The sequence below is a fragment of the Rattus norvegicus genome, chromosome 20 (genome assembly GCF_021556685.1).
Source record: "Rattus norvegicus strain SHRSP/BbbUtx chromosome 20, alternate assembly SHRSP_T2T, whole genome shotgun sequence".
Taxonomy (NCBI): Eukaryota; Metazoa; Chordata; class Mammalia; order Rodentia; family Muridae; genus Rattus; species Rattus norvegicus.
The window spans coordinates 19,290,001-19,317,797 of record NC_141553.1 but is presented as its reverse complement, the minus strand read 5'-3'; the positions used below and the strand labels follow the sequence as shown (position 1 = coordinate 19,317,797).

The following is a 27,797-nucleotide window of genomic DNA, read 5'->3' as shown; positions in this document are numbered from 1 at the left end:
TTTAAAGACAAGGTTATGAACCAGGAAAGCGAGGTAGACATACTAAGCACTTAACAAAACTCCAGGAGCAGTTGACAGCCAGAAACCACTTTTCACCTCCCTTCCCCCGATTTATTTATTTATTTTTTTGCATTTTGTTTCCATGAGTTTGTTCTTCCGTTGACTAAACTTGGATAATAAAACCCGTCTGGTTAGTTTCACTTTCTTTCTTTTTTTTAAAAACCTAGAAGAGAAAGCTGTTTTGTATCAGAAGGGTGAAGTGTTTAGACCTTTCTCACCTGCTAGGCCTGTTTCCTGCGAGCCCTCCTAAGAGGGAGGAGCCTAAAAGTATTTGAGTTTGAATTTGATTCTTTGAAGCTGGCTCTCTACAGTAGTAATTACGGTTTTATTTTTTACCTCCTGGAGTTTTGTAGGAGTTGGAGAGCCGTAGGTAATAATGGTTATACAGTTCCCCTCACTTAATCGTGGCCATTTGTTTAGCATTGTGCCTGCAGTTACTTTGGAAAATTGGTACTTGAAATGTGTTTCAACCCCTTTGGGGGGTGGGGGGAGCTCCCGTTTCTTGACTAGACAAATCTCGGTTTCTTAATCCTATTCCCGTGACCTAGGCAGAGTCTTCGCAGGAGGAAAAGAGAAAAAAGGGTGGACGGGGGGTGCGCCTGGGTCCAACAACTGACGCACCAGGGCCTGGTCGCCTCTGCAAAATTCTTTCTTAAGCTAGGCTAACCTGTGGCTGCAACCCACAGACAGATACACACACAGAGAAGGAGACAGACACACTCGGAGTGACACAGACAGATAAGACACACTCTGAGGGAGGAACACAGACAGACACACAGAGAGGGAGAGACAGATACACACTCAGTGGGAGAGAGACAGACACTCAGAGGGAGAGACAGACAGACAGACACTCTCGGTTCACTGCAGGGGAACTTTCTGTCCTCAGCCCCAAGCAAGCGTCCGCACGGGGTGCCCAGCGGGAGATCCACGCGCGGCGGCGCCGACCGAAGGTGCTAGGCTCCAGCTCGCCAGGGATGGAGGGTGGGGTGGACCAAGGAGCCTGGCTGCCCCTCCCACGTGTCCGGGCACCTGCGGGGCTGGCGCGGCGTGGGGTCCGCCTTTCTCCGGAAGAGGCGGCGCGGCGGGAGGAGGGGGGCTGGGGCCCGGGACCGCAGGGGGCTCCTCTGGGGCGGGAGCACGTGCGCGGAGAGGCAGCGCGGGCCCGAGGGTGTGCGTGCAGCTGCTAGGCGAGCGCTGGGGCTGGGGCTTTGCGGGGACCGCCCCGCGGAGCGCGCCAGAGCCCCGGCGCTGCAGTACTGCCCGAGTCCGGGCGGGGTCTCTGTTCCCTGGCGGAGCAGCTCGCGCGGCCGCGGGAAGCGCCCTCTCTTTCTCCGCCGCCGCCGCCGCGCGTCTGCGCCCTGCCGCCCGCCCGCGCCGCGCTCTGAGCTCCCCCGCTCCCCCGCTGCCGCGCGCCCGGCCCCGCGCCCACTCGCCGCGCGCCCGGCCCTTGGCGTCCCCGCTCCCCGCGCCCGGCTCCCCGCGCCCACTCGCCCCGCCATGGCGGACAGCGCGAGCGAGAGCGACACGGACGCGGCGGGCGGCGGCCCGGCAGCCATGCAGTCGTCCTGCTCGGCGACCTCGGGCGGCAGCGGCGGGGGCGGCGGCGGGAAGTCGGGGGGCATTGTCATCTCGCCGTTCCGCCTGGAGGAGCTCACCAACCGCCTAGCCTCGCTGCAGCAGGAGAACAAGGTGCTCAAGATCGAGCTGGAGACCTACAAACTCAAGTGCAAGGCGCTGCAGGAGGAGAACCGCGACCTGCGCAAAGCCAGCGTGACCATCGTGAGTGCACCCCGCGGATCGTGGGGACCCCCGAGTGCGCGCCCCCGTGCGGGGCTGCGGGCCTGAGGGCACAAGGAGCCGGCCTTGGGGTCCACGAGCGCCCTCCCTCCCTTAGGGTGTTGGAGGTGCCTGGGGAGACTCCCTACGTCCCCTTGTCGCCCCGGGTGGAGGCCCCTCCGAGGCAGGGCTGGAGGCTGGCGGCGTGGCTGGGGGGGCGGGGTGGGACTTTCTCAACCCTAGGGTGCCTGAAGGCTCTGAATCGAGGGACACCCTCTCCGAGTCCCCGTGAGTGGACGGAGCTGGGTTCTGCCTAGGGGTTAGTTGGGGAGACGGGGTGTGCCACTGGGCTGGGCCCCCAGTTGGCAGGAGGACGGCTCTTTGCTGGATCGCCAGCGCAGGGGGAGGGAGAGTGGCCCGGAATCCGGGAAGTGGAGTTTTCTGGCCAGGATGGAAAGGGAAGGGCGGGCACTGAGGCTACACTAGCACCCCGTTCGGAATCCCTGTCCTTTTGGGCCCAGAGGGTGGGCGGGTACCGAGTAGTGGGGAGTGTAACGTCTGGCGCTGACTGGGACAGGGTTGGAGCTGAAACCATGATGGAGGGTGGCCGCTGGGACTGCCTGGCTGAGCAAGGATTTACGTGCATCTCCTTCATTGGTTCGAGAGTCTTAGGAGTACTTGCCTGTGAGTCTAGGTACTTGACGGGAACACAGGCCATCTGTTCTGTTTCTACCTGGCCCCGCGAGGCTCCCCTGGAAGAGGGCAAGATTAGTCTGAGCTCAGCCTCCTGGTGTAGCAGAGTGGAAAGGCCCCCGAAGCGGTGATGAGGCGAAACGTAACTAGAAAAAGTACGCGCTGTGCTCTCACCTCTCCTCCTTGCCAACTCCACATCATTAACATGCAGAATCCCCCACAGACAACCCTATTCAGATCAAAACAGTTTCCCAGCCAGCAGCACGGAAGAAAATGTCAAGAAATCAAGGAGGATAAATTGTCAGAGCCGCTTGCGTGCAGCTGATTAGACGGGAACCTTCTAAGAGAGAAAAAGAAATTGGGTGGTGGGTCAAGGATCACATCCTGGAGACGAGAACGGGACAAATTTAAGCTGCCCTTGTGCCAAGAAAAAGTGGTGGTGGTGGTGGTGGGTGTGTGTGTGTGTGTGTGTGTGTGTGTGTGTGTGTGTGTGTGTGTTTGCCTGGCTTCATGGCTTCATGGTCTGTGTAGATAGCAGGTCTCCACTAGGGAGGCAGTGTGATTTACAACCTGAATAGCCGCTGGTTTTGTAGAGGTATCTTTCTTGCTCTTCCCCGGTTTGGTGGAACTGGACCTACGAGCGTACATCGCCAGGCTGCAAATTGTTGGATTGGCCTTTTGATAGTCAAGGAAAGGCATTTGTGGAGATGACCACTTAAGCCTTTTCTGGGCTAAGCAAGAGGACTCAGCAGAGTTGTGGTTGAAGGAACAGAGGGACAGTGGAGGTCGTTTATTTGAAACTTGATGTATACGAACACTGCTTGAAAACGTGTCATAAATGACAGCGTTGGTCTCTTGCAGAGAAGGAGCAGTGGAAGGGAACAGACCTCCCAGGAGGAGGGGGTACCTCTCTAGCCTCTTCTGTGCCTGAGAGCATCAGGTCAGGCTGCTTTTTGTGTGGAGACAGGAAACATTGAGAAGGTTATCTGTTTGACCTGCTGACCCATAAGTAGGTCTGTTTCTTGTACACAGACACACTGGCCTTGCAGGGACAAACATGTTTGGGTGAGGTGGGGAAAGCTCTGGTTCTTCTGCTCGCTCTGAACGACAGCGAACTTCCAGTCAGAGCCCTCGTGCTAGTACGTGTTCTCAAGTCCTATCCGGTGAGGTTGTTAAATCGTTCAAGCTGACAGTTTGCAAGTGTGGGGCAGGCCTCAGAGTTTTACAAGTGCCAGCGGCCCACCTGGGTACCTCAGTCTTGGCAGGTGTATTAAGGGGCTAATTGTCAAGGGCAGGAAAGAGGTTGGCGAGGCTTTTCACCTGGGGTGAAGATTCGGGCGTGGGGGTCCCGCCTCTGGAACTGCCTTAAGTCCAGAGAATCCATGCAGCGTCAAGGTGTGCACCTCCTGACAAACCCAACTGGAAAGGCTCTGACGAGGATAAGGTAGTTCATCCAGGCCTCTGCTGGTTTCCAGACTTTTAGTTAATTTGACAGGCAGAGGAGTAAGGGCATCATCCTGTTTCTTGCTTTCTTCACTCTTGTTATTCTTCTAGTTATGATAATTCATTTTTGTGTCGATGACCAGTACAGGTGATGACGTCTGTACTTAGATAAGATACACTATAAGGGTATTGACTTTCAATATACTTTTCTCCCCCCAATAGGTTTAGGCGTATGGTAAAGTTAACATAGTTTCTCCCGCCCGCTTCCTATGCCCTCTGTAGACACAACTTCTTCCAGCACCAGCCTCCAGAGCTCCAGAGAGGGGCAGTTGTTAGTGTCGAGGGACCCACGTGTACCCACAGTCTGTGATTGACATTAGGTCTCACAGTTGGAGTTGTATATTCTAAGGCCTTGGATGAAGGCATCAACACATCACCCAGCACAATTCTGTCTTCATGGTAACCCTTAGCCCTCCTTCTTTTTCTTCCTCCCATAAGACCTGGAAACTGTTTTGCCCGCCCCCCCCTCGGGATGTCACGTGGGTTTGCTCTGTCACACCTGGTAAAACGGACCGAAGGAAGGATCCCTCCTGATCTTTGGCGTGTGCATGTGTGCACGCTCGAATAGGGCATACACGCGTGTGTCTGTGGAAGCCTGACACTGTTCTTTGACTTGTCTTCTACCTCCTATGTTGAGGCAGGGTCTCTCTCACAGCCTGCAGATGAGGTTGGCGTAGCTAGCCGGCTTGCTCAGGGGCTCCTCTGTCTCTACCTTCTGAAGGGCTGAGATTACAAGCTGGTGTTGCTAGGCCCATGGAGTTTTTGATGGCTTTTCCTTGGGTTCTGAGAATCGGAACCCAGTCTCCATGCTTTTCCAGCAGGCGCCGAATCCCCTGACCCTCGACAGTATCCATTTATTTGTTTTTTGAACGTGTTTCTTTTTAGGGCTCGCATGTGACCGTTTGTCTACTGAAGGGCGTCTTAGTTGGCTTGCAAGTTCTAGCGGTTGTGAATAAATCTGCCTTAAGCATTCACATCCATTTGTCTAGACAGAAGATTTCAGCCCATTTGGGTAAATACCCAGGATTACGGTTGCCCGGGTTATGTGGTAATTGATTGTGTTTACTCTTGTAAGAAACTCCCAAACCCCGTTCTAAAGTGCCCAGAAGAGTCCTCGCTCCTCACTGAATCTGGTCCCGAACTTCCTAGACTCTGATCTTTCTCAGGCTTATAGTGGTGCCTCATAGTTGGAATTTTTTTTTCCCACGGTGAGGATCAAGGCTCTAGCCATTGAGCTGTCCTGTCTGTTCTGGTATAGCTGTCTCATTCCCACCACGACTCCCAGTTCGAGAAGAGTGGATCCTTTGGTCTGTTTCTCAGTATCTGAAGTGAGAGGAAGCCTGTGTGTGGAGAGAGAGAATGAACAGGCCTCTCGGGCGGTCCATCACACAGGGGAGGGGTCAGAGGTAGTCTTCAGTGTACTGTATCTGGGCCTTAGAGAGCGACGAGAGTGATCTGAGGGATTATCCAATTTCACCCATTAAGTCAGCAGCGGAGGCAGGCTACTGATTATAGATGGTTTGGCTTTGGTTTGGTTTGGTTTTTTTATGAGTGGGAAATAAACACAAACCAAATGTTTAGTCACTCCTTCACATAGTGTTTGTGTGTTAGTCCAGATTAGCGTGGGGCAAATCCCGGAAGAGTGTGGTCTCCGATTGTCTTGACGCAGACCCCGAGGGTGGCCCAGGGATGGGTGATCCTTGGTCAGGTGTGGGAGCACAGTTGACGGACAGTCCCACAATGGGCAGTCCCACGAGTTCTCAGCCAGCTTCTGGGGTGACATGTGTGAGCAGTGTTCAGTCGCCTCCCGCAGGCACGTGTCTTTTCTAGACAGGCTCAGAAATGCAGTGCATTTAGTTTGGAAATCAAGGCCTGTAACAAATCACTAAGATTTAAGTGTCTCTTCTGATTATAAAACAGATCCCTTCCTTATAGAAGTTTAGGGCCATACAGACATAAAAGTTTTTTTGTTTTAAGATTTATTTATATGTGTTTGCCTGTATGCATGTATGTGCACCATGTATGTGCAGTGCCCTGAGAGGCCAGAAGAGGGCGCTGGAGCCCATTGAGAGATGGGACGGGAGCTGCTATGTGGGTGCTGGACACCGAATCCAGTCCTCTGGAAGAGCAGCTAGTGCTCTTAACCTCAGAACCATCTCTCAAGTTCATCTCAAAAGTTCAAAACCTTACCCAAGGAAGGACACCCTACACACAGCTCCTTGAGTGTGTTTGGGATAATTTACCATGCAGCCTCAGATACAATTTTCCATTTCTAAGACTTAAAAATGGCCCCCAGAAAAAGGTGAAGTGACCTTTCTCTCTGTGTAGAAGTTTTTTTTTTAGGTTCTTATGGAAGCAAGCACTTAAGAAGAGACATTTCCTCAGGAAATGGGAGCTCAGCATTGGATCCGTCTGCGCACAGCCCTTGAGTATTCTGCCTTGGAGTCCTGTTTGTTTTACATCTGTGGGTGCCCCCTGGGTGTCCTACAAGACACCTCGGGAGGTCACCAGTCTTCTGTAACCCTCTTGTTATCCATTTGGTAGGGGATGGGGGCTACTTAGAGCATCCAGAGTGTTGAGTTCATGGGTTCAAGACCTCAGGAACCAGTCTTGAGGAAAGACCAGAGCTTCTGAAACTCTTTCATTTGTTTTCTCCCAAGACAGCTTTCTGTTGGCTTCCCAGGCTGTGTCATTGGTCATGTTTGCTTCCCAGCCATGCTCCTCTCCTGATCTGCCGTTCCTATGCATCTTCTGAACCCACACAGGCCTGAGTTCCCCAGCCCCCTCTGGCTCAGTCCCCCCATCCTGCTTTGCCCTTCTCCACCTTCTCTTCTCCAACGAGAAGTCTAGTCAGTTGGGCTGTCTGTCTAGCCAGTGTGCCCTGGGGGTGATGCCAGGTGAGGTATAACTAGGCAGACGCAGAACCCATCTGCCACCACCGCCATCTTGAGGAGATGTGGGTCCTCCCATGGGGTCAGGCTTTTCCTTCTTTGTCCATGTTACTCAAGAGTCTGGCGTATGGGAGGCACAGGAGGGTTGGTGAATTGGCCAGGGGGGGGGGTGTGGGTGCCCTCTGTTTATGTTGGTTTTCTGGGGTAGTGGTATTGTCACGTGTTCTTTAAGGTCACAGGCACTCCTGACATCATGGCAGGCCCCCCCCCCCCCATACACTGTGTATTGTGGAGACTCAAATGCCACATGCCCCCTGAGCTCTGGGCTCTGACTGCCAGGCTACCTTGTAGCACCCGCCTGGATGTTGCTGCTACGTTTCATTTGCAGGGGGACAAAGTGTCTTCCGGCTGAGTCTCTGAGGAAGACGTAGGACAGAAGCAGGGCCTGTCCTAAGTACTCAACCTTTCTTCACCTTTGCCGCTTTGGTGGTGTAGACGGTGACAGATCATTCCAGATGGTTCCTACGGCTCCTTTTATATTAAAATCACCTCCCCTGCCTCTGGGAAACAGCCACGGTCATCATAGAGTGGTGAGATCTGGAGGACTTGTTCTTAGACTGAGGATGGTCGTTGAGAACAGGATCGGGAGGCTTCAGTCCAGAGCTGTCCTTTGCCAGTGACATTCCGAGTGCAGCAGGTGATCCCCTTGAAATCCTGCCTTCCGGGTGTAACCAGGTTTACACCTCTCGATGCTAATGCTCGTGTTTAAAATTCAGCAAGGCTGAGTGAGGAGGAGTAAGCCATCTTTCCTGTCCTTTGGTGTAATTTTTTTCCTCAGTGGGGAGGCATCGTGTTTTTCTCTTCAGTCACAGCGCCAGTTGCTTTTAGGTATATTGAATTATTGTCAAAGCTAGCAGAATAAATGCTCACAGGTTCAGCGTGCTCCTGACAGGAAAGGATGCTCAAGAAAACACTCAAAACGGCTGGGATCTCAGAATGGAAGCTGGTAGACTCTTGTCTTCCAGAGATTACCGTGTGTGTGTGTGTGTGTGTGTGTGTGTGTGGTGTGTGGTGTGTGTGCACATGTACACACATCTTTATATTTTATGGTTGTCAGATGCAATGTGAAGTTTATCCCTGCACCCAGGTCAGTGGATAGCAAACATCACTTTAATTCCCTCAGGGAATAAATACTGAGAAATCGGGACACAGGTTCTACAATGTGACTGATGGTTCCTTAGGGTCAGGGCTCCCTCTGTGTCTTTAGATCCAGTGTGGAGAGCATTTCACTCCTTTGGTTAATTAGTGTACGTTCATTGTCCAAGTTGGTGGGTCCCCTAAGGACTTTTCCACCCAGGTATTGCTTGGACCACGCTCAACCTCCCGTGACCCTCCTGCGTGGAGCGTGTTCTCCGTGGTTGAAAGTGGTTGAAAGTCAGGATGCTTCCTGGTTCGATGGTGGGACATTAAGCCATGGCTGACCCTTTTACCTGGTTATCTTTTATTTCCTCAGAAAGGCACAGGATAGCAGGTAGGAATAAATACAGCTTTAAAGAGCTAGGAGTCGACCTCCAGGGCCTGCACCGGACCTCCCGTGTGCCGGGTGCTGAGAAATCCCCAGAAGCAATTTGGGGTGCTCCTCAGATGATCAGCCAGGACCACAGCTGGCTTTCTCCATCTTGGCCCTGGCTGGGTATTGGAGGCATTTGAGCGCAGAGGGAATTGTGGTTTCACCTCCAGTCCAGAGGGTCTGATCCCCAGTTAACCCCCATGCAAGGGAGACAGGAAGTCAGTACAGACTCCCAGGTTTCTGAACCTGCGCACTCCCTTCAGCCTTCTAAAATGAAGTTATCTGTCTGGATAAGCATCTGCAAGGAAAGCTTGGTGTTGGAGCCCCTCAGAGTCGCTAGCGTGTAGTTTATCTTGGGGCAGGGAGCTGGCCAGCTGTTGCTTCGTCTAGCTGTGTTGGGACGTCTTTTGTTTGTTTTTAATTTCAGTTTTCTTTTTTTTTAATTCGTTGGCGGTTGAAACGAAATGCCAGTGACAACGGAGGTTTTGGGATTCGGGTCTGTCAGCACAGCAGGCAGCATACCTGTTAAACCCCCGTGGCCCACCCATCTTCCTTCACGGAATTCTGATGGTGGGATCCGACTACCAATGGTGCCTTTTTTTAAAAACTCAGAACTGTGGGAAAGGAAAAGACAAGTTAAGGTAAAGTTAATTATGGAGAGGATTAAAAGCTCAATGCTGCTCCATGGGGCTAATCTCCCATACATCTGTTGCAGATCAGTCCAGACCCCCCCACTCCCACCTCTACCCCCACCCCCACCACCCCCACCCCCAGGAGGCCAGGTGTGTCTGCCCCGTGAGCTGCTTAATTCCTACCAGGGCATCTCAGGGCACAGGGGAATCAAGTGGGGCTGTGCCCAGTGGGGAGCGGAGGTGCCTAGGTCACCCTTCCAAAGGGCTTCCCCAAGAGGGAAAGAGGAAATGGGAGAAGGCAGTGGATTTTGGGTACACCTCTGCGCAGAAATCCAGTTGCCTGCTTGGAATATTCCACCATTGTTCGCACAAAGGGTCGGTCTGATTATTTTGCTGCGCAGGCCTTGAAAGATTAAAGAGGAGGGCCTAAATGATGGGTGTTTGAGTAGTTGGTTGGTCATCCTGAAACACCAAAAAAATAACTCATGTTCTGTGGGGAGGAGGGTTCTTTGCCTGACGGGCCTTCCTCCATCCAGAGCCCACACGTGGCCTGTGCTTCGGAAGTGGCTCTCGGGGAGAGGGGGGTCCTGGTGATTGAGCTGGAGAAGAGCTGGCTAGTGTCTTCGTTAGCAGAGAGCACATGACACACACAGGTGACCACACTCAGCAGTGGGTACCACCACGACGGCCTGTGCCTTCTGGAGAGAACGGGAGCTCTTACACACGCCTTTGAACCTTGAACACCGGGAGCTTGGTCATGGGATGCTGTGTCAGGTCCCAGAGAGGCCGGCAGCTTCTCCTTAGATACTAAATTCTCAGTGTGCACTCTGCTGCCTCAACCCGGTTGCAGTGTAAGATTCCGGGCCCCGAGCGCTGTGCGATGTCACCGCCAGTCACAACGGGAACTCTACACTCGGGCAATGTCTCAGCTTCCCCTCCCTTGTGATCTCTTCTTTGTGGTGACTTTTAATACTTATTTGCTTGTCCATGTTATCTGTCTGTAGGCACTGAGTGGAAGACCATGGCCGTCAGCATTCTAGGCAAGGACTCCCCGACTGAAGTGGGCTCCTTTTTTGTTTGTTTGTATATTTATGTGGGTGTTTGTGTGTTCCTGTGTGGGAACTTGTGTATATACGTGTATGTGGGGACAGAGGTGAGTGTTGGGGGGGGTCTTCCTGTGCTGCTCTCACAGAACCTGGAGCTCACCAGTTGGCTAGACTCCCGCAGTCCCCAGGGGCTCCTGTTGCCTCTGCGTACCCAGTGCCGTACCCAGCGCCAAGGTAACTTGTAAGCACTACCCCGTGTTTTACATTTGATTCTGATGTGCTGACGAGTTTTATGTCGGCTTGACACAAGCTAGTGCCACGTGTGAAGAGGGAACTTGAGTTGAGACCGTGACCCTGCCAGATTGGCCTGTGGGTATATTTTCTTGATTGGTGTCAGAGGGCCCCGCCCATTGTGGGCGGTGTCATCCCCTGGGCTGGAGGTCCTGGGTTCTATAAGAAAGCAGGCTGAGCAAGCCAGGAGGAGCAAGCCAGTAAGCAGCACCCCTCCATGGCCTCTGCATCAGTTCCTACTTCTAGGTTCCTGCCTGAAGTCCCTGAATGGGGACTATAAGCTGCCAAGTGAATTAATTAACCCTTTCCTCCCCACCCTGCTTATGGTCATGATGTTTATCACAGCAATAGAAACCTTAACTGAGACCGTGGGGCTCTAAACTTAAGTCCTTATAACCGAGGCAAGTTCTTTTTTTTTTTTTTTTTTGGTTCTTTTTTTTTTGGTTCTTTTTTTCGGAGCTGGGGACCGAACCCAGGGCCTTGCGCTTCCTAGGCAAGCGCTCTACCACTGAGCTAAATCCCCAACCCCCCCCCCCCCAGGCAAGTTCTTTACCAGCTGTCGGTTGAGTGAACCTTCCCTTGAAGGGTGAAGGAAGGAACAGAGAAAAGCTTATAGAATTCTTACCAACATTTTCTCACATCTGGGTCTTTTTTTTTTTTTTTAATGTATGTGAATTTTTCTGCATGTATGTGTGTGTATGCAGTCTTCACAGGTCAGAAAAGGGTATTAGGCTCCCTGGAGTTGGAGTTATAGACGGTTGTCAGCTGCGATGTGAATCCTGGGGACTGAATGCTGGGTCTGTGGAAGATCGGCCAGTGCTCTAACCACTGAGCCACCCACCTCTCCAGCCTCTTCCGGATGCGAGAGACACCAAGGGTAGAGTCTGCTCTCTCCTACCATGTGAGGGTCCAGGGATGGAACTTAGTCAGCAGGATTAGCTATATAGCACCTCTACCCACGATCCATCTCTCGGGGGTCACCATCGCTTGTTGAAAACCTCACTGTGATTCTGCAGGTCAGTACCTCTCACAGGATTTGCTACGGACCTACAAACAGAGGAACTGAGGTTTCATTACTTGAGGGGGGGGCGTGTCTCATGCACTTGTAGATGATGCCAGGGTTTGCACTTGGGGCTGGTTTCTGCACACGCCGGTGAGAGGGTAGTAGGTTGACTTAGGGGCGGTTTTGTCTTCCTCTGGCTGTAAGCATTGGCTCTTGGTTTCCACACAGATCTGGTCATTTCCGGAGGATGCCGGGCTTGGGGATGTTGTCAAGGTAGTAGACTATTTGGAGAAAGCAGTCACGGCAGAGAGGGTGTCTGCAGTGTCCGGGGCTTGTCCGGCTGTCTGTCTGTCTGTCTGTCTGTCTGTCTGTCTGTCTGTCGTCTTCTCCACCTTCAGCCCTGCACCTGGTACACCACGGTTATTCCATTCCTACACCGTGTCTTCGATTCCCATCCCGGGCCAGAGTCAGTTTCTAGTTCTTTGCTTATGTTACAGCCGCTGCTTAAAAATAGTCCGACTCGTGTGGGCAAGGAGCCTCCCTCCCAACAAGGTTGGAGTACCCGTCGCCTGTCAGGCAACTGTGCCTTTATGTGTCTCCACACTTGATCAGGACCAGCGCTTCACCCTAATCCTGCTACTCTTAATACAGTTAACTGTGGGGATCCCGGACCATGAAGTTGTTTTGTTGCTATTTCATAAGTAATTTTGCTGCTGTTACGAATCACAATGTAAATATCTGATTCATGACCCCTTCGGGGTCCAGACCCACAGGTTGAAGGAGAGCAGATTTTAACCAAGACATGAAGGGGAAGCTGAATTTAAGTGAGAGAGGGATAGGTCCCACCCCCAGCTGAACACGAACACCTTGGGATGAATGGATCTTGGGAGGAGAGAGGGGAGCCGGTGGGTGTCCTGCATGGGCTCTGCCCTGGCTCGTGAGGAGAGAGAAGGCAGGTAAAAGGTAGGGACATCCTGACTTTGAGATACTCACCTTGACTGCTCATGGCACACGGTGGGTTGTCCTTTCACTTGTACCCGGCCACTTCTCACCATACAGGTGTACAGTCTCCCACGCACAGGTATAAGGGCGTTTTGACACCTCAAAGATTGCAGTGTGCTGGGACAGGCCCTTGCATGATGACCAGCTTGTGAAGACCCTGCTCTTGGAAGGACTAGTTTTATTAACTAGTAACTTAACACAGCTAGTCAACATGGCGTGTGTGGGGTTTATTTTGGGCAGCGCTGGTGCTTATGCTGTGCAAAACTTTGAGCTGAGTGTGGTGTAGTTTTTGTGAAGTGCACAAACTTCCCACAGAAGGATTGGAGGGTGAGGCCAAATTTAGAAAGGAAACGTCAGGTGCTGCTTCTGCCCAGTTCAGGATGGCAGCCATTGGCTGTCTCTCCCATCCGATCAGACCTCCGGTGGTCTTTCTGACTCTTTCTAAAAAGACTTCACACAGTCAGGATTACACAAAGTCTTTGTGTGTTTGGCTCTTTAAACCCTCCTGGTTTTGTTACTAGTATTCATGCTGGCTACAGACTGGGTATTTCTTACTGCTGGAGGATATTTCACTCAGTGTATACCCGCAGTTTTCAGTTTTAGTTTCTGCCTTCTGGATTCTGGAGGCTCTGCACCGTCCTGTGTCCCGTGCCCTGTCCTGTCCTCAGTGTGGATTTTAAGAGATCATTTATCGCATCCTAGCACAGTTGCTTAGAGTACATTTCAAAAACAGTCTTGCTCTAGCTAATCCTCCAAGCTGACTGTAGGGGAAAAAATGACATTTTAGAAACTGAGAGAGGAGCTTGAGGTACACCTGACCTGGGTGCTGGAAACCTCAGGCTAGGGAGGACCTTGCCTCAGCTCAGTTTCTCTGGGCTCATGCTTCCCTGGTACTAGGAAATTGGATGCGAAAGCCAGGCTTGCCCTTGCCCTTGGGGCTATGCTGTTGTAGAGCATGGGGCAAGCCTGCTTTCAGAGCGGTTCCATCCCTTTCCACCCCCAGGGTTGAAGAGCTCTTTCTATCCTTTCTGGAAAATAAAGCCAAACACGTCCCTTCCAACTGTTTTCTGACCATAACACTATGGAAAGACAGAGCTGTTCTGTTCAGCCTCTCTGATGTGTGTGTGGCCTTTGACTCTGTTCCAGGCTTCCAGAAGGTGAGCTTTGGTGGGCAACACCCGGTGCAACTTATGCTTAGGTGCTGACTTAAAGAACAGAAACCAGGGGTTGGGGATTTAGCTCAGAGGTAGAGCGCTTGTCTAGCAAGCACAAGGCCCTGGGTTCGGTCCCCAGCTCCGAAAAAAAGAAAACAAACAAACAAACAAAAAAGAACAGAAACCAAACATAAATCTTTGCAATGTGCAGGTATGGGCGGGGCTATGTGCAAGCATGGGCGGGGCTATGCAGGCATGGTGGAATTTGTGTAGGCATGGGTGGGGCTGTGTGCAAGCATGGGCGGGGCTGTGTATGCTGTACATAGCATAGGCGGTGTACAGGCATGAATGAGGCATAGGTCTCTTGGGTCTCAAAGAATGGCTGAAGAATGCAGACAGGGCAAGACAGCTCCAGAGCAGAGCCAGAGGCAGGTCCAGTAGACAGAAATTTTGCTGTGTTTTTAGAGGGTTCCCACATGGTCCTTTTTCTCACTGTTGCCTCAATCTCTCCCTGGCAGTAGTGTTAGTGTCCTGGGGACTTAGAAAGGTTGAGGGCTGTGTTTCTTAGAAGCACACAGCACTTGAGCTTTGGGGGTGGTGAGAGGGTACACCGTGCCTGTTTCACGGACTCAGCTTTCACCTATGAAGAATGCAGAGTAAGCCACTGAGGGATGCCTGTGCCTCCTGCTGTGTGGTTACCAGGGATGGGAGGCTGCATCAAGGACTGTGAGACTGGTTTGGTTTCTGTCAACCAAGGGAGGTGAACACTAGTCACTACAGCCTGTTGCTTGGTTCTTGCTTGGCCTTGAGCTTGGGAGTGCAGGGTCCCTGGTACCTGCCTGGTGCTAGGAAAAGGAAAGTGGGCTTCTTGTCAGCAAGAGGTGCAAGGCATTGGGTGTTGCTGCTCCCTGTGAGCACAGCGCTCTCTTTCTCTAGGTCTCCCAAGTCCTCTGCGGCTCCCAGGACCTCTGGTTCACACTTCCGGTGTTAGGTGCTGTTATTCTGCATCTTCTGGTAGATTGGCTGTTTCCCGTCCCTGGCCCACACTTCGAACTTTGGGCCATCTCACCTCTCCCAGTTTATGGACTTAGGAAAGAAAGCTCTCAGGACCCATCTGTGGCACTTGTGTTTCCTGTTTTTCAATGACACTGAGTTTGCCTCTTGTCTGTTTTCTTTCTTTCTTTCCCTCCCTTCTGGACCAGGAGGCAGCCCAGTGCAGTGAGCTTTCCCCACTGGGTCCTGAGACTTCTGAAGGACACAGTGCCTCTTGTCCTCATTTTGTTTTTCCTGCTTTTCTGCCATTGGCTTCCTCTCCTCCCCGCCGCCTGGCTCACTGGCTGGTATCTCTCCTTGGGCCACTCGTGACCCAAGGCTGTGGCGTTCTTTTCCTCTGGAGTTGGTGATGGTGTAGGGAGACTTGGCTTTATGGCCTCTTTCCATTTGGGAATGGACCCTCTTAGGATCTCAGCTTTTTTCTCAGAGTGCCGAGGTGTGCTTAGAGTTTGCCTCCGGCGTCTGTGTTTAGCCAAGAGGCAAGCAGCTTGGCTCCTGAGTTCTGAAAACCCTTTCCAAGGGGATGACTTAGGAAGGAAAGGCAGGCCTCAGAGCTACTACACTGTGACCCTGTTACAGCCTTTGAATCTGAGACCCTAGATGTAGGATGCACAGAGAAAGGAAGGCAACCAGTGTGTTCCCTTTGGATCCAACCTTGGAATGAAGTTGTGGTGCGTGGTTGCTGCAAACTTAGGTGGATGTGTTTGTTCTTGGTTATTGTGGGGCGGCCAGCATTCGGCAAGCCTGGCTATAGAACCTTTCGTTGTTGTTTTTGTCTGATTGGTTCTTTCTTTTTTCAAAGATTTATTTATTTTATGTATGTGAGTACACTGTAGCTGTCTTCAGACACACCAGAAGAGGGCATCAGATCTCATTACAGATGGTTGTGAGCCACCATGTGGTTGCTGGGAATTGAACTCAGGACCTCTTGAAGAGCAGTCCATGTTTAACTGCTGAGCCATCTCTCCATCCCCCATTGTTTCTTAAGACAAGGTTTTTTGTATAGTAGCCTCGGCTGTCCTGGGACTAGCCCTGTAGACCAGGCTGGCCTCAAACTTGCAGAGATCTGCCTGCCTCTGCCTCCCGAGTGCTGGGATTAAGGGGCGTGTGCCACCACTGCCCATTTGGAACCTTCGTTCTTAAGAGTTCTTTTCCGTTTCTGTGGTTACCTGCAGCCGAGGGCCTATGAGAGCCCTCCTTGGTGCTAAGAACATAAAACAAAAGGTCTCGTTGCCAATGTTTTTTAAAATGTACCCAGTTGCTTGTCTTGTAGGTTAAACAGTGGATCCTTATACATAAATATTTCTTCAGTCTTTCTGTTCCTTACACACGCTTGTAAAAGTGTTGTTGTCTTTTGGGCTTCCTCGGGTTTTATGGATGATGAATGTCTAAGCTTTTAGATACCTGGGAAGTGTTAGAAGTAACCTGGAGATGCCCTTTTTGGAAGCAAGTCAGGGAATGAGAACAAGCAGGTGGCCCTCCCATCCACTGACCTGTGACATCAGCGAAGATGGTGTTAGGTTGTCAGTGCAGCAGGCCGGGACGGTGCGATTACCAGGGTGAGGCAGGTTGGTCATTTCATTCGGGGTTCACCACAGGCCTGAGATCCTGGGAATCAGCCATCCAGATGACTGAGTGTTGGGCAGTGAGGCAGCTCAGGGATGGCAGGGCCAGTATCACCACACTTTCTCTAAAGGATGTGGGAGGCAGCCCATGTTTTTGTAGCCTGTGAGCGTCCGTCACCCAGAAGAGGATGCTTCCACAGCTTACCTGCCTGCTGACCACCCCTACCTTACAGACCGGAGAAGGCAGCAGAACCTTTTGGGGCTGCTCGTTGAGACCTAATGAAATGAGAGGAAGCCGTGCTTGACTGGGTTTGCCCTGGGCCATAACTGAATGCTCTGCAGATGAGAGACTAACTATTAAAAGACTTAAAGGTTCTTCTCTCGGGGTTGGGGATTTAGCTCAGTGGTAGAGCGCTTGCCTAGCAAGCGCAAGGCCCTGGGTTTGGTCCCCAGCTCCGAAAAATAGAAAAGAAAAAAAAATAAATAAAGGCTCTTCTCTCTAGAGGATAGAGGTGGGTGCGGTCCAAGGAGGCATCAGTGAAGACAAAGCCTTGACATCCTGCACAGCCCCAGACGGCAGGGTCGGGGCCTGGACTCTCTCCTGTCTTGTTTGTCCTTTAGGACCTTGGGATAGGGTGCTTCCTCTTGGGTTCCTGTTGTCACTCCTACTGATGGGATCTTCTCAGGGGTTGCCTGTGGGAGGCTCTGCACATGGCTGTCTCACAGGCCAGTCGCTTCTGACACACATGTCATTTAACTTGTACCGAGTGGCTTTCGATGCCCCAGCAACACTGGGGGGCTGGGGGGGTGCTCATAGACAAGCATAGTGATACTCCAATAAACTCTGGGGTTCTCCATGTGCCACTGTCCTGGAGAGATGGCTGTCCAGCCTAGTGCCCTTTGGGGACTTGTCTCTCAGTCCTCCTGTCAGCCGCTTTGACCACATTGTCAGGATAGACACAGCCCTCGAATTCATCTACCGTGAAATTAGTTTTTGTGAGGCTCATTTTAATCGTGTGTAGGAGTGTAGGTGTGTATGGGTGTGGGTTCGTGTTCAGACAGTCAAGAAGGCCAGAAGTGTCAGATCCCCTAGACTAGAGTTACAGGCAGTTGTGGCCCACCAGGCTGGGAACTGTACTAGAAAAGCAGTAAGTGTTGTTGTTGTTTTTTTTTTTTTAAAGATTTATTTAATGTATGTGAGTGCTCTACCTACGTGTACACCTGCAGGCCAGAAGAGGACATCAGATCCCATTACAGGTGGTTGTGAGCACCGTGTGGTTGCTGGGAATTGAACTCAGGACCTCTGGAAGAGCTGCCCGTGCTCTTAACCACTGGGCCATCTCCCCAGCCCTGCGATGGTAATGAATATTGTAATAAGCTTTTAAATATTTATTTTTCCTTCATGCCTGTGAGTGTCTTGCCTGTAGGAGGTCTGCCTACCACCATACCTCTTGCCAACAGAGGCCAGAGGAGGGTTTTGGAGCCCCTGGAACTGGATGCAATTGGGGTGGTTATGAGTGCTGAGAACCTAGGTCCTCTCCAAGAGCAGCAAGTGCTTTTAACCGCTGAGACCTCTCTAACCTTCCGTGTAGTAAACTCCTGATTGTGAAGTTTTCAAGCACACCCCAAGGTAGTGTGTAGTGCAGACTCCCAGTTTCTCTAAGGACTAACGGATACGTGCCTAGCCTTGTAGGAAATGTGTGTTTGGAGGTCAAGCAGCTGAGGCATTTTCTGGGCCTTTCCCTCTCTTGTCGGACTCTTTACCTCTGTATGCTGAGGCTGTTGGCCCCTGCTCTCCTCGCCTTTCCCCCGGGAGCCGTTGACCAGGTTCAGGACCTTTTGCCTGATGCCCTGGTTTCTGCTAGCAATCTTCCAAGCATCCAAGGCATTCTAGTTTAGCCCTAGATCAGTCCGCCTGCTGGCATCCCAGCACACAGTAGTAAGTCTTCCAGGCATCTTGCGGATGGAGCTCCACCTAAGGACGTCTGAAGTTGGCATCTCCCATGGTGCCCTGGGAGCTTTTAGCTGAGCGCTCTCTGATAGATAACCTGAGTCTGGTTACCTGTGGCTTCCAGGAAGTCTGGCAGGGTGTTGGAAGCCTCAGAGGTGCTGAGGAGATCCAGACAGGAAGCTGAGGGGAAGCACGTGTAGACAAGGCTATGGAGTAGGTAGAAGAGTGAGTGGTCCCCGCACAGACTCCTGGGAGATCTACAGTGGGTGATGTCATCTCTGTGTGCCTCCAGTATACAGGGGTGGGGGGCCTGGGGGTCATCGTGAGGGGGTCTGGGGCACAGGGGAAAGGAAGCATTACTAAGTTAGCTGTCATGGGAACAGTCAAGGTTGGCAGTATGCTCCCAAGACAAGGTCCCCTCTAAGTAGGGGTTATCAGGGTAGGGGGTTAGGGACTGTATGGCCATGTGGGGTGTAGCCAGCACCTAGCCACAGAGGCAGTTGGATTCCAAAATTCTTAACTGATTCCAAATTGCATTTTTGTTTTTGTTCTTTTGAGACAGGGCTTCTCTATGTAGCCTTGGCCATCTTGGGATTCATCTGTAAACCAGGCTGGCCTTGAACTCACAGAGATCGGCCTGCCTCTGCCTCCTGAGTGCTGGGATTAAAGGCGCGTGCCACCACTTCCCAGCTCAGAAGGTTTTTTGTTTTTTGGTTTTTTTTTTTTAAAGATTTATTTGTGGGGCTGGAGAGATGGCTCAGTGGTTAAGAGCACTGACTGTTCTTCCAGAGGTCCTCAGTTCAATTCCCAGCAACCACATGGTGGCTCACAACCATCTGTAATGGGATCTGTTGCCCTCTTCCGCTGTATCTGAAAAACAGCTACAGTGTACTCATATAAACATAATAATAAATAAATCTTTAAAAAAAAGATTTATTTATTTATTATATGAGTATGCTGAGCTGTCTGTCTTCCAGTCACTGGAATTATTGGTGGGCAGCCTCACCTGCCTGGGGTTTCTGTGGGTTCTGGGGATCTGAACTCCAATGCTTTATCCACTGAGCCATCTTCCTGGCCCCCAAGATTACTTTGGCCACCAATACAAATGAGACCTTTTGTTTGGAAATAGAAAATAGATTTTTTTTCATTGGTTCCCCTTCTCCAGATTCTCCTTGACTCCCTACACACCCAAACCACATTCTTACTTTCTTTCTCTCTGGTCAGAATACAAATAGATATCTAAATAATAATAACAACAATAATAATAATAATAGTAATAATAATGATAAAAGATAAGATACAAGCAAACATACTGGAATAAGGCTAAGCAAACAAATTCCCCAGAGAAAAAGACCCAGAAGAAAATGCACAAGAAACACATAGAGACATAGAGATATACACCTTCACACATAAAGAAATTCCATAAAAACAATGACTGGAAATCATAATACGTATGCAGAAGGACCCGTATGGGGCGAAAAGAAGAGGAAGAGGAGGGGGAGGGGGATGAGGGGGGGTGGAGGAGGAGGGAAAGGGGAAGGGGAAACAATAACTCCAGACAAAGCATCATGTGACCAGAAACCTCCAAAGTTGCTACTAGGTTCGTTTTGTTGGGCCTGGAGTTGTGTCCAGAAGAGTGGCTTGTATTTCTAGTGAGACTCCATTGGAGAGAAAGAAGTTCTTCTGGGAGCGGTTATCAGTTGGAGATAGCTTGTGGGTTAGCGCTGGGTGGGGGGGCTTGTGTTCACTTCCTCTCTCAGTGCTGAGGTCCTGCCTGGCTTGGATCTGTGCAGGAACTGTGCCTGCTGTCGGGGTGCGTGTGTCCACACGTGCCGCCGCCCTGCCCTGGTAAATGCCTTGTTTCCCTGGTGTCCGCCATCCCCTCTGGCTCTTAGAATCTTTCTGCCGCCTCCTCTTCGGGGTTCCCTGAGCTCTGAAGGGGAGTGATTTGATGGGAGACATCCCTTTTAGAACTGAGTGTCCAAGGTCTCTCAGGCTCTGTACTCTGTCCAGTTGTGGGTCTCTGCGTTTACTCAGTCAGTGGCAGGGAGGAGGCGTCTCTGATGATGGCTGAGCAAGGCACTGCCCTTTGAGTATGTCAGAGTGCCGACAGCAGTCATTTTGTTCCTTCAGGTTTGGATTTCCACAGGACCCTGGCCTATGTGGTCTTAGGTTCTTGGGTACCTGAGCAGTATTGGGGGTGGGGTCCACCCCATGGAGGGAGCCTTAAGTTCAGTCAGTCAGTGGTTGGCTACTCCATAAGCTTGGTGCTATTACTGGGCCAGCGTGTCTTGTAGGCAGGACCCTGTTGTAGGTGGAAGGGTTGACATACTCACCCGATGGACTAAAGGTTGTTCAGCATTTCCTCAAGTGCTTCTCGGTGTTTCATCTTCTGAGGGCCCTGTTTAGATCTGTGCCCCAAGTTTTCAGTTTTTTGAGTTCGTTGTCTCAGATATCAGCCGTTTATCCAATGTGCGGTTGGTGAAATCTCTCCCCATCCCGTAGGCTTCGTTCAGACGATGGTGCCCTTTGCTGTACAGAGGCTTTTCAGCCGCTCGAGGTCTCATTTGTTAATGGTCGTTCTCAGTGCCCGTGCTATCAGTGTTCTGCTTAGGAAGTGTTTTCCTGTGCCAGTAAGTGCAAGGTTCCCCAGGCTCCCTTCCATCGGTTTCTGTGTATCTTGTAGTGCATTGAGCTCGTTGATCCATTCAGAGTTGAGTTTTGTGCAGGGCGAAAAGTGTAGATCTGTCTGCGGTCTTCAATGTAGTAGACCAGCATGACCAGCCCTGTTTGTTACAGTTGCTGTTTTTGTCTTTGTTTTTTTTCCCCCAGTGTGTATTTCTGGCTTATTTATAAAAATTCAGGTGTCCGTAGGTGAGTGGACTTGTGACCAAGGCTTCAGTTTGATCAATGGGTCTTCTATTGATCAGGGTTATCTGTTTTTGCATCAATGCCATGCTGTTTTTATTTCTGTAGCTCTACAATAGTGTCTGAGGTCAGGGCTGGCAATATGTCCAGCAGTCCTTTTATTATTCAAGGGTTTATCTTTCAAGAATCTTTAGTATTAGCATAGGTAGCTAAAAATGAAAATTATCCTTTCAAGTTCTGTGAAGAATTGTGCTGGAATTTTGATGGGGATTACATTGAACCTGGAGATTGCTTTCAGGAGGGAGGCCAGCCATTTTTACGATATCAATTCTACCGATTACGAGCATGGGGGACCTTTCCATCTTCTGAGAACGTCTTCAATGTCTGTCTTTGACATCTTAACTTTTTTTTTTATCATGTGAGACTTTTACTTGCTTGGTTCGAGTTACCCCAAGAGATTTCAAATCTTAAAGTCTCGAGAGATTTTAAGGCTACTGTGAAAGGTATAGTTTGCTGGATTTCTTTCTTTGTCAATTATATTTAGGAGGGCTACTCATTTTTACATTAATTTTGTACCCAGATACTTTGCTGAAAGTGTTTATTAGCTGCGGGATGTTCCTGGTGGAATTTTTAGGGCCACTTAGGTCTTCTCTCCTGTCATCTCTACGAATAAAGATACTTTGACTTCCTCCCCGCCTACTTGTCTCCCTCGATCTCCTCCGTTCGTCGTCTTTCTCTAGCTAAGATTTCAGGTACCGGCTTTGATTCCTCTTAGTTTAAGTTTATGTTGTCTGTGGGCTTGCTGTAAATCTGCTGTATTGAGTTGAGGATATCTCGGTCTCTCCAGGAACGGGTTCCTTCCCAGACATCGCCTCCACAGTATTCCTTTGTATTTCTTGTAAGATCTTCACTCGGGACAGAGGTTGACGAGATGCTCTGATGTTTGCATTGGGTCCTTTTATGGCAGTGTTTTTTTTCTCCTCCCAGAAGCTTGCTAATCTCTGGTTTAGCATTCTTTATCCATCCTGGGTAGTTTCAGGCTGCTGAAGCTAATTCTCCCTGGAGTACTTACTGTGTCTCCTTCCTACCATGGGCTTTAAGGATTGCACCAGCCACGTCCTCCTCTTCCACAGTAGCTGTCCTTTGTTTACCTCACAGGTGCTGTCTTCCTGCAGCTGTTCTGTGTGTCAGGTGTCAGGGATTGGGGGACAGGTTTTTTTTTCCCCTTTTAGGGTTTACATTCTCCAGAGACAGCTGACTGTTAGATGGCGATAAGCCTCCTGGGAGGACGTGACTGTACTGAGCTCTCGGCTTGTCCCTGAAGCGACACCAGACTCTGTCATCATCTGGAGCTAGTTTGGACAACATAAAAACTAGGCATGCCCAGAACTGGGACAAGGGAGCATACATGGATCTATCCTGAGGTCGGCAGAAGGTTGGCACTTTAGGGAAGTGAGAGATAAGTGTGTCTGGATGCAGTGGGGGATGTGGCTAAGGCAGATCTGGATGTGAGTGGGGCCGGGTCGGACCTGACACTCCGTCTCGCATCTAATTAAAAAAGTAGCATTGGCCCGAGTGCCTTTCAAGTTGGGGGTTGGTCTTCAATTGTTCATTTATTTCCATAGAACTTTCACTTGGACAGATTCAGAGCAGGCACTCCATTTTTGTTTTTGAGACAGGGTTTCTCTGTGTAGCCATTGGCTGTCCTGGAACTCGCCCTGTAGACCAGGCTGTCCTTGAACTCATGGAGATCATGCCTCTGCCCCCCAAGTGCTGGGATTAAACTGGTGCGCCACAGCCTCCTGGCTCTTTTTTCAGTTTTTAATTGGGATATGTTTGCGCCGGTCGCCTTCCTGTTCTCAGGTGGTGTTAAAGCGGCAGCCGGATGCGATGCGAAGATAGAACAGAGATGGAAGGGGGAGGTGGAGCCCAAATGGGTGTCTCCCTGTGTCCCCAGGTTTATTCTCCGCCATTTCTAAGCAGAAAGGCAAGTGGCCACTCTTTCTCTGTGTGTCCAGTCAGAGGAGCGTACCCTCCCCTAACCACCGGGCTATCCCGCAGTCCTTGTGTCTGACGCTTTCTTGGCCGACTCTTCACCCGAATCCAGTGTTAGCATGTTCTCACCATGCAAAAACCCTTCTGTGCAGCCCAGATGAGTCAGGCCAGACTTTCTTATCTGGTAGAGCCTCTCTCGGTGCAGTATAATCTCCAGGATGACTCAGAGTAACACTTTGAATTTTGGCCAAAGCGTTAGGGTTGGAAAGGAAGCCTGGCAGAGAAAGTCAACTTGCTGGAACTGCGTGGTAGGTGGGTCAGAGGCCGGGGCCGGAGAGTAGGTGAAGGCAACCAGGGAGAAGCAGCTCATATGAGGGAATACCCTCACGTATAGGTCAGTCGCCTAGGAAGGGGCATGGTTAAGAATCGGGTGTCCGTGGATGGCGTGCCTCTCTGCAGAGGTCGCCAGGAGGGAGTCTGTGAGTGTGACGGCTGTATTTCTCTGACATGCTAGTGGATTGCTCTGTGCACTGGAGGCTTGAGTCTGTAGGTGAATACAAGCAGATTCATCCCCTGGAGGCTTCCCATGATGCAGCCACGTTTCTTTGATTATTATCATTATCATTAAATATGATTTATTGCTCCTTTCTGTCCCCACACCAAGTTGTGTGCTGCTGCTTGCTCTGCGCTGGCAGAATGACACACCCGCTTCCGTAATAGATGACGCCGGGGCTACGTCACAAGTATACAGTGTAGATAGTTCTGTATTTTAGGACAGGTTTCCACAGTGAAGGGCTGCCGCAGCCAGATCAAAACCAAGGATGGGCTCTCTGTCTTTGTCATGTTTCTTGTCATAGAGGAGACCACAGTTCTTAATCTTACACCTCTTTTAAAGATAAAATTATGCAGACATCCAGGTCCATTTGAAAAGATATTCATGAATGTGCACACACTGTACTGGTTGTCCCTTCCCCCATACAAAGAACACTGAGCTTATCCTTCCGCTGGGCAGAGCCCTGCATTCATCCAAGGCTGGATGTGCAGTGTCTCGAGGAAGGGTCAGTGCTACAAGAAGCACATTCGCCGTTGAATCTAGTCTGCTGCGTCCCACAGATAAAGTCACAGCCTCATTCCCTTAAAATCAGTCCATGGAGCAACAGTGATGGTCTGTGGAGCAGCTTGGAGTGGAATTGCCAGTTCCGTGTGTGTGTGTAGGTGTGTGTGTGTAGAGGTGTGTGTAGAGTATATGTATAATGTGTCTGTGGTAATGTATGATGTGTCAGTGAGTACCTGTTTGTGTATGGTATGTGTGGTGTGTGTTTGTGTAGTGTTTGTGTATGTGTGTGTAGTGTATATACGGGGTGTATATGTCCTGTGTAAGTATGTGTTTGTGTATGTGGTTTGTATATGTTTGTGTGAGTGTAATGCATGTCTGTGGTGTACGTGTAATGTACGAGTGTATATGTGTGGTGTATGTATGTGCATGTGTGATGTATGAATGGTATGTGTGTATGTATAACTAGGTTAGCTGGGCCAAGAGCTTCCCGTGTGTGTGTGTGTGTGTGTGTGTGTGTGTGTGTGTGTGTGTGTGTTCGTGTTCTAAGGATTCTGATCACTTGGCTTGCAGGAGTTTTTACATACCAAGTCATTTCTCTCGCCAGCACTGTCCCCGTCGTCCCCCCTCCTCCCACCCTTTCTTTCTCCTATCTCACCTTGCTTTTTATAGGAAGAAACATCTTGTTTTCCTTGAGTTTGGAAGGGACTGCTTTTACTTAGAGAAACTGCTCCGTTCTTCCATTTGCACCCCTGCACCCTCCCCCCAGAATTTACTCTACTTAAATAATATAAAAGGGAATTGAGACTGATAATGTGGTTTTTCACACTCTTCTCAGCAAGAACCTGTACATTTGTAAATTCTAGGAATTGGAAACCATTGAAGGCACATTTTAAATTCCTGTTTGTAGTAGTTTTCTCACATCTCAGAGGAAGACTTAAGTCTTAGGAGGTAAACAACTCACAAATCCCAGGAAGTCCCTGAGATTCACAAGGCCCCTCCTTTTTTCAAGTTATACAGCAGTCAGGGTTGGTGAGGAAGAGACTTACCAACCTGTTCAGCTGCGGTGTTCAGTGTACATTGTGCAGTTTGTAATGTGACTCTCCCTTAGTGCATACCACCATGGAGGGTGGGGTGAGGGGGAGGACAGTGGTCTTTGAAAAATCCTAAAACTGTTAGGAGCTTTGCTCAGAGTTTGGGATGCCATAGTAAGAGCAAGGGTTATAAATTCTGGCTGGCCACTGAACTTTCATCTGGTGTGTACTGTGTTCAGAGTTTCTTAAAGGAGGCTCTGCCCTAGTCAATTCATGCGAAAACAGTCTTAGCCCTTTGTTCTCATTTGTTAGGCAGTTTTAGAGCATTTGTTCATTAAGTATATGTATAGTCAGTTGAGTCTATGCCAGTTTGGTTAAGTCGAGCCAAACAAGGAATACATGTGTTTAACATTACTGTTCAGTTGGATAGGATTTGCAGTTTGCGCAGATTTGTACTAGGATTTTCTAGTTTGTTCACACCAAGTCCAACTTGTGACTCAGTTAGCTATTAGGACAATTCATAGGAGTATGTGTGAGTTACTTGCCACATGGATGACTCAAATACAGCTGCATCCCTAAAAGGTCATAGTCTAGGAGCTGACTCACAGAAGCTGAACTCCTGGAACACTCTGTATAATGTCCAGGCAGCAGGACAGGTTGGAGAGTCTCTTCCTCACCCACCTTTACTGTTGTGTAACTTGAGAGAAGAAGGGGCCTTGTGAATCTAGTAAGTTTTAGAGACTTCCTGGGATTTGCGAGTTGTTTACCTCCTTAAGCCTTCCTTCCTCTGGGATGTGTTGTTTTAAGTCAGAAGAAATTATTGCAAACAGGTGCTTAAAATGTGCCTTTCTCTCACTTGGTTCCTGTTGAAATAAAAACCCAGTTAAAACGTAGACAGAGTAGTCCATGTGAATGCCCTTGTACCCTTCACATGAATTCATGGATGTTTATCATCAACCACTCCCAAAGGACCCCTGTCCCTGTCCCTTTGCTTAACCATCTGAAAATAGGACTCCAGTATCCTATTCTTTGATTCCTGCATTTTCAGTGACACAGCTGGGAAGTGAGGCTATTTCAGAGTTGGCCACCTACCCCATTGTAATGTCTCTTTTAAGAAGAAATTATGTTGGCCACTGTCTTAGGGTCTTAATGCTGTTAAGAGATACCATGACTAATGTAAGTTTTATAAAGGACAACATTTCGTTGGGGCTGGCTTACAGGTTCAGAGGTTTGGTCCATTATCATCAAGGCAGGAACATGGCAGCATCCAGGCAGGCGTGGTGCAGGAGGAGCTGAGTTCTACATCTTCACTGGAAGGAAGCCAGGGACAGACTGAGCATCCTCAGGCAGCTAGGAGGAGGGTCTCCAAGCCCACCCCACAGTGACACACTTCCTCCAACAAGGCCACACCTTCTAATAGTGCCACTCCCTGGGCCAACCAAGCATATGCAAACCATCACAGCCACCTACCCCATTGTAATGTCTCTTTTAAGAAGAAATTATTTCCCTAGGTCTTAAGTTCTTTTAGTTGGCGAGGCTGGAGACTGCCGCTCAGGGGGACATTTGAGAATCAAGTTTTCTGTTTGATTAGGAACTGTTGTCGATTAACCTCCCTGTAATTTTGATTTTGGGCTTCCTTTGACTCCCCACCTTTTTTTTTTTTTTTTTTTTTTTTTTTTTTTTTTTTTGGTTCTTTTTTTCGGAGCTGGGGACCGAACCCAGGGCCTTGCGCTTCCTAGGTAAGCGCTCTACCACTGAGCTAAGTCCCCAGCCCCGACTCCCCACCTTTTAAAAAAAAATGATTAAACACCAAGTTTCCCTTTTCCCAGCCCCTGCTCCCAGAATGATGACTCTGAGACTAATTATCAACTAACAAATGCCTAGGCCAAAAGCTTTGGCTCATTATCTGACTAGCTCACAACTTATTTAAACTATTCAGAGGAGGCTGTGTCTACCACTCAGTTAGCTCTCCTTCAGTTCTGGCCTGCTTCTTCCTCCCCGTCATTCCTCTCTCTCTTCATTCTATCCTGCATTCAGTGTTCTCTCCCAGCATTTCCTCTCAGTCTCTCAGAGTTTCCCAGAATCCTTTTTCTTCCTGCCAGGGTCCCACCTCCTATGTCTTACCTCAGCTCATTGGCCATTGCCTTCTTTATTGACAGGTGATGCTTATAAGAGATTCTCTCCACACCCCCGCACCCCCACCCCACGACCATCCGTGTCTCCTCACCCTTAAAATTGCATGTGTATTCAGAGAACTGTCTTAGTGAATTTTAGGATGTATTGGTGTATAAATACTGCCCAGGATGGATCTGAAAGTGCAGTAGGCCCAGGCTGACCCCTGAGAGAGGGAAAGTTCAGAGCCGTGTTACTTCATCATGTTCCTCAGGAACAGGCTGGTAGAGTTTCCCTCTTTTAAGCCTCCAACACTCTCTTCTACCTCAAATGTGCTGCTTTGATGTTCATCTGAACTTACAGGACCCATGATTCTCCACTCCACACCTGCTTCTCCGGGGGGTAGCTGGTACTTTGCTCTTAACGATAGCCCCTGTGTCAACCAGTGCAAACAGCCCAAGGGGGCTCATTTGACTGACACAGTGACAAGGGGATCTTGGGGGGGAGCGACATCGCTGGCGATCGATAGTTTACAGTGTAGAGT

At 50.0% G+C, this 27,797-nt stretch overlaps 1 protein-coding gene across 1 annotated transcript in view; it reads left to right on the top strand.

The window, feature by feature from the left end:
* The first annotated feature begins 1,436 nt into the window (after positions 1 to 1,436).
* Positions 1,437 to 27,797, top strand: part of Ccdc6 (coiled-coil domain containing 6) — a 95,980-nt gene continuing 69,619 nt past the window's right edge. Inside the window, 1 exon segment of the mRNA NM_001427373.1 lies at positions 1,437 to 1,839. Within this exon segment, the coding sequence (NP_001414302.1) occupies positions 1,558 to 1,839 (282 nt within the window). The 5' untranslated portion in view covers positions 1,437 to 1,557.